Below are 16,011 nucleotides of genomic sequence, written 5' to 3'. Positions count from 1 at the left end.
AATTTAAAAATTATCTGGGCATGGTGTCGCATGCCTGTAGTCTTAGTACTCGAGAGGCTGAGTGAAGAGGATCACTTGAGCCCAGGAATTTGAAGTTGCAATGAGCCGTGATCATGCCACTGCACTCCAGCCTGGGTAACAGAGCAAGACCCTGTCTCAAAAAAAAAAAAAAAAAAAAAAAAAAAAAGACAGAGAAACCAGTTAGGCATCATCAGCGATGTAATAGTCCAGATAACAGATTATGAGTGACTTAGCAAGGGTTTTTTGTGGTGACCAAGGAGATGTACCATTTTCCAAAGGGAAGAAAATTTTATTCACAACTACAACTTTGGAGTGGCTTCTATTAAATAAAAGATGTATCTGCTGGTCATATTGACCCATTTGGGTATGCAACGGTAGAGCTAGAGCTGCCTTTGGGAGGAGGGTGGAGAGAGCTGAACTTGCAGTACTTAAAAGAGTGGAAGAATTTGGGATTCTCAAGAGTAATCTAGGAGAGTGGTAATGAAGCAGAATCATGAGAAGAGGAAAGAAGGGATAAACCAACAAGAAAACAAAATAGCCAGTGAGAATAAATTTCTGGTGGTGTTAGCCAGAGGATTTTTCATCATAGGGCATCTAATACTCAATTTGAAGCTGTTTATGTTGCTGTAACCTCAACCTCATCTTCATTTCCCAAAATTTCATGCTGTGTTGAGTCTATGGAAGTTAAGCATGAGGGCTGATGTGGTCAATGTAGTTTGGAATAGTGACATTAATCGTAAGTTTGCAAGATGCACGCTTAGAGTATGAAACGAAAGAGGACCATGAGCATACAAGCCTCCAGCCCCCACCCCTCCATCCAGGAATTCGCAGAAATCTTGCATAAGACTTTGAGCTGTCATGGAGAGAATTAAGTTTTCAGTTGACTTTATTTGGATCTTAGATACAAGTTTATATACCTTTATATGAGAAATGTTTTTTCTCATGTCAAGTAAAATGACATACTAGAAGATGTGCCTTTTTTTATCCTGAGACTTTGGGGAACCTCTGAGTCTCCACCAGAAGAGTGTGCTCACTTTTTGAAGGACTGCACTACACTCTTCGTCTTGGTGAGTTGTGCCACACCACTCCTACAATCTGATTTCCACCTCCACTGTCCCATGAACTTGCTCTCACCAAGGTCAATGTTCAGGTAAACACTTTCTAGCTCTAGACTCACTGAGGCATTTTATGCCATTGACCATGCCTTCCATAGTACAGCTCTCTGCTCTACAACATGACTGGCTTCTCTCTGCCCTCTCTGGTCATACTCAGCCTCTGTCATTCTCCACACTCTTCCTGAGTGACCTTATCCAAACCCCTACCCTGAAATACCATTCATAACACATGACCCGCATATCCTTACTTCCAGCACAAATCCCACCCCTGCGATTCTAGACCCACACATTCAAATGGATAGGCACCTCAGACACCACGTGTTTTAAATTAAACTCATCTTTCCCCCTCCCAAACCTGCTTCTGCTATATTTCCTACCCCGTTTTATGGCATTTTGGATCACCCAGATGGCCCAGCTAGGAATACAAGTGTCATGCTAGTCTCCTCTCTTTTGTTGCCCACCCCCTCCCCCAACCCACCCCCTATAGCTAACTAGTAACCAAATTCTGGGGAGTTTATGCTTTCCTAGTCTTTGTTCTATCTGTTCCAGCCTCTTCACACCTACACAGAGTTCATTGTTCAGTCTGCATCACTTCGTTCTTAGATCATTATGGTGGTCTCCTAACTGGTCTTCCCACCACCAGCCTAGGCCTCACTGAATCCATTCTTCTGTTGGTTACATTCTTCTGTTGGTTACAAATACCATGTCACTTCTCTTGAGCTCCTTTGATGCTCCTCTTGGCTTTTCACATTCCCTAGTTTACACTAAGTTGCTCAGTACAGACTCCTGTGACACTCAGCCCATATCAGCCTTCTTATTCAGATAAAATTGTACTGGCTTTTAAAAATGCATCTGACAAATACATGCTCTGTGGTTCAGATTATCATATAATTTGTCTGACAGAAACTTGGTAAACATGACAATTTAGTTGAAACCTAATTTCCAGTTTTGGTGTACCACAATGATGCCACACAACTCTAGTCTATCTGGGAGATGGCTTTTTAGCTGTGATTTGTCACAGCTAAATCATTTCTTCTAAGGGCTTTTGGAAAAGTTAAAAGTTACAATAGCTAAATGCTAAGGGAAGAGCTGGGACAAACAAAATATATAACACCAGAGACTGGACTAATCAAAATAATCTAAATATCCAGCAGTTCTTGAAATTGCTTAAATAAAATAGGATTTTAACGGTATGTAAACTGTCTTCTTTTTGAAGAAAAAAATAGTTATGTGTGTGTTCAAATATGTATTGAGAAGAATTTTTAAAGATGCACTAGAGCAGGCACAGTGGCTTATGCCTGTAATCCCAGCACTTTGGGAGGCCAAGGCGGGCAGATCACTTGAGGCCAGGAGTTCCAGATCAGCCTGGCCAACATGGAGAAATCCCGTCTCTATTAAAAATATTTTAAAAACTAGCCAGGCATGGTGGCGCATGCCTGTAATCCCAGCTACTTGAGAGCCTGAGGCATGAGAATCGCTTGAACCTAGAAGGCCTAGGTTGCAGTGAGTGGAGATCGCGCCACTGCACTCCAGCCTGGGTGGCAGAGCAAGAGTCTGTCTCAGAAAAATTAAAAAATTAAATAAAAGATATGCACTAAGGAGTTATCAGTAATTGTTCTGTGTGGATGGGATAATGGGATTCTTTATGTTCTTTTGCTTATATGTGTGTTCTGATTCTCTTAATGATCACACACCATTTTAGTTCTAAAAAGAAAAGGCCATACAGAAACTACACAATATTTATATTCTTAGTCCACCAAAATTATCAATACTAGAAAAAAAACTAAAATATTAACTTTTTATCAAATCGCTTTTTACAGAATGACATTAAATCCTATGGTTTCCAGCCATTTTTTATACTAGCCTTTTTCCTCAAATTGAAATGTCTTTCCCAATCCCCACGCCCGTGAATTTTTTTTTTTCCCAGCCTGGTGACTTTATTGTTTAAAAATTCTGATAGTGTCAGCCGGGCGTGGTGGCTCACACCTGTACTCCCAGCAGTTTGGAAGGCCAAGGCAGGCAGATCACGAGGTCAGGAGATCAAGACCATCCTGGCTAACATGGTGAAACCCCATCTCTACTTTAAAAAAAAAAAAAATTAGTGGGGCACGGTGGCTGGTGCCTGTAGTCCCAGGTACTCGGGAGGCTGAGGCGAGGATGGCTTGAACCCAGGAGGTGGAGCTTGCAGTGAGCCAAGATCGCACCACTGCACTCCAGCCTGGGCAACAGAGCAAGACTCTGTCTCAAAAAAAAAAGAAAACAAAAAAGAAATTCTGGTAGTGTCACATTGTTGGTGAAGCTTTGCTTGATCCAGAGTCTGCTGTAGGTCAGGGATCTATGACAAAATGTGGTTCACAGGCTGAAGCCATTCAACACCTGTTTTTTACAGCCTGTGAACTAAGAAAATTTTTACTCTTCTGGAAGTGTTGTTTTCCTTAAAATTCCCACTGCTCTGAGGTAGAAGACACTTTCTAATTCAACTTGGTCTCCCAAGCCTGGAGGAGAGTGCCCTGTCCATAGGAGCCACTTGATAAATAAATGCAGAATGCATGAAGGAGTAGTGTAAGTTTCCTCCTTACGCTAGAATGTAAGTTACATGAAGACAGGGGTTCTATTGCCTTTGCTCACTGTTTACCTCCAGTGTTTGGAAGATATCTGGAACACAGCAGGCACTCAGAAAATATTTGTGGATGTTAAGTGCACCAATATTGGTGCCATGTTTGAGTTTTGTAAGTTTTAGATCAACTTGTAGTCTTTTATATCATACATTTGGCAATTTATGGAAATAAAAGTCCACCTTAAGAGCTTCAGCGAAACAAGGAAGAGGCAGCTTTAACTGTGTCGAGAAAGGAAGTAGTTATGAGATACTTTCAAGAGCATATTGATTTACCCCTGTCTTTAGTGCATCTGCATAGAGACATTGCAGCCTGTAATTACCTCTTCCTTTCACCCTGTGGTAGTAACAGTCTCAGGGCAGGTATTAAATCAACATCCTGCTGACACAGAGTTATTAAATACCTGTGGCAGCAGGGCTCATGAAGCAGAGGGACTCAGCATCCTGGCCCTGTTTCAAATCAGGATGAGCTGTACTGAGCTGTACTTTCAGAGATTAACATGCCCACGTTAATCATAGCCTAAACACTTCATCTGGTCTTGGACAGTCTCTCTCCCAGTGAGCTGAAAGCTCTTTATAGAGGATGAACTAATTAGTTTTCATATCAGCTCTATGAGTTTCCAGGGAGGATGGACCAGGATCCCCATTCTGTGCTGAATAATGATCATCATAATATTTTGCATGTTTACAGTACTGGATTCTGAAATAACACATTCTAGAAATGTTTTTTTCATAATGATAAATGTGCCTACTTAGAATCTGACCATATTATACTTGTCTTATTATGTGCTTTATAACTTTGTTTCTTAGATTGATGTGAGAGCCTGTATCTTCATTTAAACTTTGTGAAGTCCGTAGTAAGTACATGTTGCTCTCTCTTAAGGCACAGAAAACCACAGTAAGGCAGCCTGTTAAAATGCAAAGGAGAAAACATGTCTCCTCATCACTTGCTTCTGGTGAGAAGGCTTGGCCAGTCTCCCCAGCTCAACCAGCTCCTGGTAATACTCATGCTAGCCTTTTCCTCTTTATTCAGGAGGGCTGCCACACTCCGCTCCTGGGATCTCTGCATGGTTTAATCAATGACCCAGTTTATCAGCAAACTTTTGCTTCTCTGCCTCATCAGACTGGAGGTGGAAGCTGTTCACCTCTCACAACCCTTTGACTTAGAAGAGTCCTGTCTTCATGCACACACAAGGGTCAGAGGAAGGGAGGGCCTGCCTTGGCTTTCTGTTCTGAATTTACACGCCTGCACACATACATGCCTTTTAAAAACCTACATTTTACCTTTTATTTCCTTGAACAAGAATAAATGTAATTGTGACCATGAGGTGAAAATAGTGAAAAGGTGAAAATAGTGAAGTCTCTACTAAGGGAAATGAAGATCTCCACTGTTCTAAGAACAGCAAACCTTGGGAGGCTAAGTCTGGATGGAAGAAGAGAGGTGCAGTGACACAGAAGGAGCATGAGCTTTACAGTCAGAGACACCAGCCTTACCCTCTCTGTACCTCGGTTTATCAACTATAAAATTGCAATAGCACCTTTTAATGTTGTTGTGAAAACATGAGACAACTTAGTTCAGAAAATATCAGTCACCTCCCTTCCCTCACATGGAATCAGGGCACCAACCAGCTCATGGGCCACTGGGATCCTTTTTAAGTGATTATGTCAGTTGTTATTCTGTAAGAGAATGGCTGAACAGCAGAAACAGACTCAAAGAGCCAGGCTGAAGGACTATGGGAGAGGAGTGAAACACAATCCTCTTGACTGGAGATAATCCAAAGCTCTGTATCTGAAGCAAACAACTATTTACTGGGTGATCCAGAGAGTTTGCCAAGACCACTGTTATAATCTGTAGGACACAAAGGATACATCGCTAATCATAGTTAATACAAAGGACTTTAGAGGGATTTATAACTTTCATAAATTAGAGTGGAGCACTAGAGTGAAGTGAAGGAAATTCAATGTCTTTCTCTTATTTGAATTCAGACACTTCTTGAGTGACAGGGATAGAAGGATAGCTGGAAAAAATATTTGTGCCCCATGTCCGCATGTCTATTTTGTGAATGTTAGCATTGTCGTGATTTGTGTAGAGACCCACTAGATTAAGGCTTATCCAAGGAGAGCTCAAAGAGAGATTTGAATGGTCCATCCTTAGCATCAGCCAAAAGGTAGCTTTGAATTTAGGGGTCTTATCTTCCAGTATTCCTCTAGCACTTATTTCCTTCCTACCAAGAAACTTCTTTTCAGTTTTATTCCTTCCAGAGATCGTTCATTTTTATAATAAATGATTGAATCAACATCTGGGTACCTATGGGACTTCTGGAAATATGGAAGCATCAGCTACCATCCTGGGTCCAGCATCAATGAATCTAAGATGATAATGATCACATTGCGGATCTTTTCGCAACGTTTTATCTGACTTTGAAGAAAGTTCTTACTGGGCACACTAGCTCGCGCCTATAATCCCGGTGCTTTGGGAGCCCCAGGTGGGAGGATCTCTTGAGCCCAGGATTTGGAAACCAGTCTAGGCAACACAGTGAGACCCCGTCTCTACAAAAAAATTAAATTGTTAGACAGGTGTGGTGGTGCATGCCTGTAGTCCTAGGGACTCCAGAGGCTGAGGCAGAAGGATCAGTGGGGCCAAGGAGTTTGAGGCTGCAGTGAGTTATTGATTGTGCCACTGTACTCCAGCCCGGGTAACAGAGCAAGACTCTGTCTCAAAAAAATAAAATATAAAAAAAATTATTGCTTGCAGTCCTTCAGAAAGAGTTCTGATCAGATTTTCTTGAACAAGAGGAAACAAAGAAAGGCAAATGCTTAGGACTCAAACCCTTTTTGGGTGAGAATGTAATTTTTTTTAATGTCCAGTAATGTTACATACACACCTGACAGATGTATTAACTCACAGAAAAATATTAGTTTGGCTTTTTTAAAAAAGGGAAAAAACTTCAATACACATTTATCGAGATTACAAAAATCTGACAGATGTATCAAGTCACAGAAAAAATATTAGTTTGGCTTTAAAAAAAGGGAAAAAACTTCAATCCACATTTATTGAGATTACAAAAATAACAGCACATTTCATGAACTCATTACAACTCAGAGTTACCAACACATCCAGAGATAGGAAGAGCATCTTTAAATTAACTGCTTCTTGCCAATACAAATCTCACGACATAAAAAAGAAATTTATTTTCATATTTACAGAAGAAACATGCTGATTGTTTCTTAAGATTCTCTTTGGAATTAATGGGTGAGATTATTTTTAAAGTCAGGGATCATTTTGAATTGAAGAAGGTATTTTAGAAACATCTCACAATGCGTTTCGTGTAATACCACTGAACAGTTCTGCATCCTCTTCTAAAGATCGTGTTTTTATCGCAGGGCTTCTGGAACTTCCACCTACAAAAATAGCGGATTTTCTCTCAATGAAACAACACACATGATAAGTGAAAAGTATCCGTAGGATATGTCTCTAGCAGTATCCTCTGAGAAGAACTCGGGTTGATTATTGCTGCATGGTAATAATTTTTTTACCATGTTATAAATTTTATGTTATAAATTAGGTATCAAATCAATCACAACTCTGTGGTAAAATTTTTGACAAGTGGTGAATCCTTTTGGAATTTAGATTATATTCCCTGGTTTTCTTCTTAAGGGAATTGGGACGTGTATGAAAATGGTCCTTGCCCTTATATGACTGAGAGGCTGGGAAAGTGGCCCAGGCATTCCTTTCAAATAGAAATGTGCTCACTTGTGTGTCTGCTCCTAATGTTTCCAACTTGGTGTGTTTGCTCTCGCATACTAAAATATTGAAAGTATTGATAAGTATTGTGAGAGGTGACTTTGGTACCACCATGCAATGGAGGACAACTCATTTACTGTATCTGTGCCCCTGTGTCTGTTCTCTGGTTACTTACCCGCTTTAGCTGTTTTATGCTGCTTCCCCGAATTGCTTCCATGAGATTCTCATGAGCTGATCTCTGTGGGGTAGAAGGTCGGGAACTGTCTTCCATTTTCTTCTCTTGCACTGACCTCAGAGAATTTTTTATTTCCTTTAGGATATTGTTTGGCTGTTTCTTGACCTTTTTCCCTTTTTTCTTTTTCTGTCCATTTTGTAATGCCCGTTGGGCACTCTCCTGTTGTTTGATGACTTCTGCAATGTTTCTGGTAATGAGCTTTTTCTCTGGGAGTGGAGGAGGGGGAGGAGGAGGAGGTGGTGGCAGCCTTTGGGAAGAAGGAGCGGGAGGAGGAGGAGGAGGGGGAGGAGGAGGAGGAGGAGGAGGTGTGGCCACAGGAGACAGAGGACGGCTCCTCACAGTCTGCACTTTTTTGGGGAGTTTTGGGGATGACCAGGGTGAGTGCCTGGGAGATACATAAGGTGAAGAGCTAGGTGTTCCTCTCTGCCAGACTTTGGTCCTAAGATTGGGTCCTCCATCATATCCCTCCTGCTGTTTTTGCTCCTGCAAACGTTTTTGCCTCTGTTTATCCATATTTCTTGTCAAAATGCTCGTCATGCTCATTCTTGGTCCTGGGAGCTCAAAATGGTATCCCAGCCTCAGCAGCGTCGTGTTCTCCTTCAGCAGCTTGACAATCTCCATTTCTACCTGGCTGCCCATGATGTGCCTCTGGTTGTGGAAACGCAGCTCCGTGAGCACCGTGTTGTGCTGCAAAGCTCTCATGATGGCCAGGATCCCCTTTCCCGTTATGAAGTTGGACTCGACATTTACGTTGGTGATGTGCTGATTGACTTTGAGCATCTCCGCAATAGCCATGGCTGCACTGTCGTCGGCATGCGTGTTGGCCAGACTGAACGTCTTCACCACAGTGTTGTCCTTGAGGGCTTCAGCAAAGCGGGTAAGGGTCTGCGTTGTGATGTTCTCAATGTTGTTCAAATTGACTTCTGTGGTGTCAGGGTCATTGCTTTTAATCTTGTCCAAAGCGTCCTCAATCACTGTAGGATTTCCACAAGGGTGAATGGCAGCTGGGGACTCTGTGTTCCTCCCATTGCTGCCATTGGTCAAATTTATGTTCTCTATTTGACTTTTAAATATCTTTGGCTTAGAGTTATCAGAATTGACACTATCATAATTTACAGTTCCATTAATCCCTTTTGCAGTTTCAATTGTTCTTTCCTCTTCTTCGCTGTCTTCTTCCTCCTCTTCCTCCTGGGACTCCTCCTCCTCCTCCTCTGTATACACTTCCTCAGAAACCTCACTGTTACTTTCAGTAAAGATAAGCTCCTCCTCACTTTCCTCTTTGTCTTCTGAAACCTAAAGAGTATGATATCATCATTAAGCTTCTTAAAAATGATACCATTTTAAGTACATTTTTTTAACTTGCAAAAGTAGCACATGGCAAGTGACACAAGTTTATAATAAAAAAAGTTAACAATCCTCTGCTTCCGATCTGTCTAGTTCTCATGATCAAGGTTGACATTTTATTGCAATAAATAGCAATAGCTTTTTCTACAAACATTTCTCTTGTTTGCTGCAGAATATCCAGAATTCAACTTATTGAATAAAAATATATAATCATTTTGCCAATTTGAACAAATAAATCAGAACTTCAGCTTTGGAAAACCCTTGATAAATTTGTTCACCTCCTGAGGACAGACTCTTACTGGTTTACTCTCCATTTACTTACAATGTAGCAAATTCAACCCTCCCTTCTGGAATCACTCTGTCCTTTCTTATTTCTCCATCTCAAGCAATCAAATGACAACAAAAATATACAATATGTTAATGAGTTCCCCTTTTTAATTCCAAAATTCCCAGATTTGCCATCCATAGCAGATGTGACAGAAGCCAACCACTCTCTGCCAGGCCTTGCCTCAGTGTAGACAGAAGCAGAGCTGTCATTGGCTCCTCCAGCATTTATCTGCTTCTACGGTAGAGCCCGACACAGGGCTCTACCGCAGAAGACTCTCTGAATCACCTGAGAGCTGCCTCTGTAGTTGTCCCTTATCTGGGCAAGGGAAGCCTAAAGTCGGGGTGCTGCTCAGGACAGCAGAAGGTCAAAATCCAGTTCGATGCAGAGAAAACATTCAGGTCACCCTTTTGGGAAAATCAACTTGAAACCTCCAGCTAGTCCAGGGTTAAATGAGACAGACTGTAGAAGACCAGGTGGGAAAGATAATCACCCTTGGCATCCACTAGATTCTAATCAGTAAAGTGGATGGAACAGCAGAGAACAGCAGAAAATCTTAAAGTAAGCCATTGCCCAGCCTGATGGTCTTAAATTATTTAGCATGTATCAATTATGAAAGGCTTTCAGGCAAACACAATTTCATTCTATCTTTGTCTTTCCTGTTTACAAGATTTGCTGTACAAAGATGCCCAAGTGACCCCTTGTTTCTCTTTTTCTTGCTATCTTTTCTGATTTAAAAAAAAATAATAAAGGTCTAGAAATTGCTGACAGATCTTTTTCTCCTGTTGTCTTTTTAGTCCTTTCTCTTTATCTTCTCAACAGCCCCGGGACCCTGCCCTGTCCTCCAAGCCCTGATTCTTCTCTCTATATTGGCAACTTTTTTTTTGACCTCAAGGGCGCCTGCTGCCTGAGGCATGTGGATCTAGCTTTGGAAAACACTGCCCTTGTCTCCAGGTTTGTTTGCCCAGTTGCTATCACAAAATAGCCTCCAGTTATCCACTGTTTGGAGTGGCAGGCACGGAGTGATGGCCTGGGGAAGGGGTCAGCCACTCCTGGGATGACTTTTCCAGTCTTAATTTATTCACTTCTTCAGGAGCAGGGAGGGAGAGAGATACTGTGTGTGTATGTGTGTGTGTGTGTGTGTGAGAGAGAGAGAGAGAGAGAGAGAGAGAGAGAAATGTTTGGTGGTAGCTGGCTGCAAGTCACAATGCAACAACACAAGAAAAAGAGTGTGGCTCTAGCCAAGTCTCCGGGCGTACGTGAGGGGAGAGAGGAAGCCTTCCCTGTCCAGCAGTGAAACAAATGGATTAACCCGAGGAAGGAAAGAATTGTGGGCTGATTTCTTCTCACCCCATTCCACTCCAAATTCCTTATAATTCTAGTCCCTGTAAAGCTGTGTGTGTTCATGTGTTTGTATGTATTTTTAGCTGTTTCAGTATTTGGAGGAAAGGGGCCTCTCTCAAAATCCAAGGTATATGGCCTTGTATGATACCATTACATTTTATTCCCTTGGTTTTTTAAAGACCATCTGGCTCTATCTGCAAGATCTGTTTTCCCCTTATAATGTACCTGGACAGATAATATCTGAAACTGTGAGTTGTCATATAGCATCTAAATGATAGCTCTCCCAGAAAGCCTTCTTTGACATCCCCTCCAATTATCCCTCCAATGCATTCCCATACCATTGTACCCGCCTCCAATAAAGTACCTGTCACACTTTCTTTTGGTCACTTGTTTTTCCCAGCAGACTGTTAGCTGTTGAGAGCAGTGGACCATGTCTGCTTTGCTCACCTAGCACAGTGCTTAGCATGTAGTAGGAGCTCAATAATTATTTGTTTACCGAATGGCTCTAAGTTGACATTGGTTAACAGCAGCTCAGAGTCAGGACTACACACAGGAGAAAGGTGACAAACCCTCCCAGTTTGCCTGAGTGTGAAGGGTTCTCAGGATTTTAGTCATGAAATCTAGATAGTCCCAGACAATCTGAGATGATTAGTCACCCTAGGTGGGGGACATCTGGAGAAAGAACAGAAGGAGAAAAGGTGTCTACAGAGGTGAGGTGAGAGGATGCAAAAAACAGACTTTGATTACTTTATAAAATACTCTATCCCTAGGGGGCCTGTTTTGTTACAGATTTCCTATATGCCACTGCTTTGGCATTAACCCTGATTCTTTGGAGAATGGAGGTGGGAAGGAGGGTGTAGAATAAGGAGGTGGGAGATGAGATGGCAAGGGACTGGACAAGGAGAAGGGGAATGTTAGTAAACTTAGAAAACAAATCAGGTAATGAGAAGCGTGGCGGTTTGTTTCTCCTGATCGCCTCCCTATTATGTATGTACATATCACATTCAAAGTATGTGTTAATTGACCGTTTATGTTATTGGTAAGGCTTCTGGTCCACAGTAGGCTATTAGTAGTTAAGGTTTGGGGGAGTCAAAAGTTATACATGAATTTTGGATGCTGTAGGGGCAGGAGTTGGTTCGCCTGGCCCCCATGTTGTTCAGGAGGTAACTGTAGTTGAGCGGTTCTTAAGTTTTACTGTGTGTCATAATCACCTGTGAGTGCACCAATTGTTGGGCCCCATTCCCAGAGTTTCTCATTCATCAGATTGAGGGTAGCTCTATAATTTGCAGTTCTGCATCCCAGGTAATGCTGATGCTGCTGACTGGGCACCCACAATTTTGAAACGTTCTTTAATTTTCACTTCTATGTACAAGCTGTTAACCTCTAATGAGTTTCTTAACCTTGCCTTGTCTCAGTTCTCAAGTGCAGAAAGTTAAGAATGAAGTGAGATAATGGGAGAAACTCATTGGCACCTGTGCTGAGATTTAACTACTGCTCAATAGGGGAGCTAGACCGTTGGGATTCTAGGGTCCATGGGAGCCCCAATGCAGCGTAAGTTTGTGTAAGCCCAAGTGGGCAGAAAGGCTGGCATTCAACAGGTGTTGCATCTGCTTTTTATAAGCCTTTACAGAGCCAGCCACCTGATAATCAATCAAGACCCTCCGCTCCTTCTCAGGGTCCCTCCTTTATGGCTCTTCACTTATGCAACTACCCTGCTCCCCCAGCCACCCCACAGCTGCTTGAAGATTTTTCCTGTTGTGGGAATTGGATTTGCACCCTCCATCAGCAAGCTCCTACTCATCACACCTTGCAACTACAGACAGCTGGCCGGCAGGGAAAGTACTGGGAGAAAAGTTAATAGCCTAGAAAGGAACTGAAGTCCATCAACACAGCAGCCTCTCTAATTGAGCTGATAAGCCATTGGCAGGGATCAGCAAAACCTTTGGCAGGATCAGGTGGGTTCGTCCGGCGGACGATAGGTTTTGCCCTTTGGTTCCCACCACTATCATGTCATTGTGACATTAAAAAGCCTTTGTTGGATTATTGATACCCTGGTTGTACAGCCTGGATATTCTGAGACAGTTTTATTTATTTTATTTTATTTTTTTTAATGAGACAAGGTTTTGGTTTGTGGCTCAGGCTGAGTGCAGTGGCACAACCATAGCTCACTGCAGCCTCAACCTCCCATGCTGAAGCCATCCTCCCACCTCAGCCTCCTGAGCAGCTGGGACTACCACCTGCTAATGTTCCACTACACCCAGCTAATTTTTTTTTTTTTTTTTTTTGTAGAGATGAGATCTCACTATATTGCCAGAGCTGTTCTTGAACTCCTAGGCTCAAGTAATTCTCCTGCCTCAGCCTCCCAAAAAAGTGTTGGGATTACAGGCGTGAGCCAGCATACCTGGCCAGTTTTATTTTACTAAAGAGAGTTTTAAATAATTGTGATAATAATGTCATTATTATTTTGACGCTCATTATCACATCAAAGAAAAAAAAATCCCTCTTAAAACATGGTTGTGGAGGAATTGACCTGCCCAAGTACTGACTTGTAAGTGTCCTTCCTTCTAACACACCCCTTCTAGCTGATCAGTACTGTGGCCTTGGCAGACCCTGGCCAGATCCCAGTGGCCCTTCCTGCAATGATTGACATGGACAAAACTTACACATATCTTGCTGCAATCGTGGCCCACATAACCCTATCATCAAGATCGTCTAACAGCCCTAGATTAGTACTGTGGAAGTCTTGCCATTGGCTTTAGGCCATTTGATTTTAGATGATTCCAACAGAGTGCAAGAGTTTTAAACTGTTTCTCCTGGCCTGTGTTCTTCCATAATTCCGGAAGAATTTTTTTTTTGTTATATGGACACTTTATTATCATTACTATTTCCCCAGAGAATAATAGTCTTTCAGACTTCCTTCTGGTAATGACTCATTTGGCAAATTCAAAGTAACTGTTTACTGGGCAGTACACAAGAGCTTTATAGACCTGAGCTCTGATATAAGCACATTTCCTAACCTCAGGATCACCATTGTAAAGGAGACAGAAATCTAAGAGATCATCTATACAGCTGTGCTGCCCCTGAGTCCTCAGATGGGTTTCAGGATGTGTTATCATTTTGAAATTCTATGCAAATTTGGTGTATTTTGCACAAGCCCAGGGCTATTTTCTTAAGAAGGTTCATAACTTATCAAAATCTCAAAGGGGTTCTTGATTCACAAAAGAAACACTGTCTCTAACTCCCTCAATGTCCAGAGGGAAAGAGAACCCTGTACAAGTGATCGTTCAAGGTCTAAAGATGTGGGAAAAGAGCAGGGACTTGTAACAAGGCCCTGTGACTCTCAGTGTCATGTACTTCCCACCACCCCACAACTGCTTGGTATTGGAAAAGAACTATTTCACCATAGCTACTATCATAGTCAAAGCAACCATCGTTCCCACTTTTGTCTTTGTAGGAGAAAATAAATGTACTTAACTGAAAAAAAAAAAAAGTATACATTTATATGTATGCATATATCTTGGGAACAAATATTATGCCACATTACCAACTTATAGCTCAAACAAGACTTATGTTTGGCAAAATATTGAATCCCATACACTGGCTGTGAATTATTTTCCTCTTGAGCTTTCCATTTGTAATTAATCAAAGAGCCCCAAATGAGAATTTTACATATTATGATCCATTGGGTGGCCATAGCATTTACATGATTATTTCAGCCTGAAAAATGATTTAGTAGCAAGTATAAATGGGTTATAGGAAAATTCAAGTGATGAGAATTGAGAAGTTAGGGAAAACAAGTGTCTGGGTTTGGGATGGGGTGATGGGGAGGTGGAGTTAGCCAAGGAAAAGTCCCAAAAGCCTACCTTTCCACTTTCCCCCAGCCTCTCCTTCTCCAAGAGTTTTTGGGACTCCTTTTCCCAATAGGCCATCAGTGCCTCTCTGCTGAATGTCCCTGTGGGGGTTTTCTCCGTCAGGCTCTTTTGCCTTAGCCCCACGGGAAGGTTGCGGTCAGGTTCAATGTCTTCCAACTCTCTCTCTAGCTCCTTCAGCTCCTCGGCTGACAGGGAGGCGAGGAGTTCATCCTCGTCGATGGATTCATATTTACTGAGTCCTCTTCGGTAGCCAAAGGTAGACATGGTCCCTGCTTTGTCAGACCCAGAAGGAGCTTGAAGGACCAGGCATTCAAGGCAGCCAGAAGCAGGCAGGGAGGCAAGTGGCAGGCTGGTCAACAACTGGTGCTGGGAGTGGCTGTGGGAGCCTTTTAAGAGTGGTGATACAGGGCTGTGACAATGCAGAGAGGGGTGAAGGCATGGGCTGTTTTAAGCATCAGACGTCAGCTAGACATTTGAACACAAAGAATGTCACATCGGTGGTGGATGGAGGTCTCAGAACCAGTGGGGATTATTAACATACTGGCCAGGGCCATATTTAGCTGAGTCTGATAGCTCATGAGGACAGGCAGAATGTTTCAGATAAGGAGTAACACAGTTCTTCTCACTTTGTATTCAAACAACAGGGAAATAAAATTTATTTTGAAAATGACTTGCCACCACCACCATGGCTATGAGAAGATTCTTTCATTATAATCTTAGGGTTGAGAAATGTCTCCACAATACTCCATGGGTAGTTATTCTGGTTCTTCTATAAACATACTGTAGGTGGTATTGATGGGGAAAAAAGGTCATAATAATATAGTATTTCATAATTTTATTGTACTTTGCAGTTTACAAAGCACTTTAATAAGTTTTTCTAATCATAAATACTGTGAGATGAATAGCATGATTCTCATTTATAGATGTTGGCAACTGAGGCTCTCAGAGATTAAGTGAAACGTCAGAAGTTGGAGAGCTGAAAGTACAGAGAGGTGTCTTTCTCCACTGAACGAAATGTTTCTTCCTACTCACCATGATTACTAGTAAAAATCTAGACTTGCAAATGAAACTCTAAAAAGACAAACGATAATACTGGATATGATTTATTAAGGACTGACATTATGCCATTCCAGTACTAAGCATTATCTCCTTTAATTCCACAATCCTGTAAGGTGTACATTAGTGCCTGTACTTAACTAGTACACACTTAGAGAGGTTAAGTTACTAGCATGGGAGCACAGATCTAAGAAGTGAGAGAGCTAGAATCTGAGCCCAGATTTGTACCTGGCCTGAAAATGGAAGAGATGCTAATTTGAAATTATATATATGACTTAATCACTACATATTATATATATGCAACAAACTTTCTTATGTACTCCATACATTTGCACAAATT

At 41.8% G+C, this 16,011-nt stretch overlaps 1 protein-coding gene across 1 annotated transcript; it reads right to left on the bottom strand.

Annotated features, from left to right (window-relative positions):
• Positions 1-6,582: 6,582 nt before the first annotated feature.
• Positions 6,583-14,977, bottom strand: LMOD2 (leiomodin 2). Its single transcript, XM_032753517.2, has 3 exons — positions 14,607-14,977; positions 7,671-9,023; positions 6,583-7,152 (listed from the first exon to the last, which is right to left on the bottom strand). The coding sequence occupies exons 1-3, from the start codon at positions 14,877-14,879 to the stop codon at positions 7,126-7,128; spliced, it is 1,653 nt and encodes a 550-aa protein (XP_032609408.1). The 5' UTR covers positions 14,880-14,977; the 3' UTR covers positions 6,583-7,125.
• Between the last annotated feature and the right edge of the window lie 1,034 nt (positions 14,978-16,011).

The sequence above is a fragment of the Hylobates moloch genome, unplaced genomic scaffold, assembly GCF_009828535.3.
Source record: "Hylobates moloch isolate HMO894 unplaced genomic scaffold, HMol_V3 SCAFFOLD_1, whole genome shotgun sequence".
NCBI lineage: Eukaryota > Metazoa > Chordata > Mammalia > Primates > Hylobatidae > Hylobates > Hylobates moloch.
The sequence above is the reverse complement of the archived record's forward strand: the minus strand, read 5'-3'. Positions and strand labels throughout refer to the sequence as shown.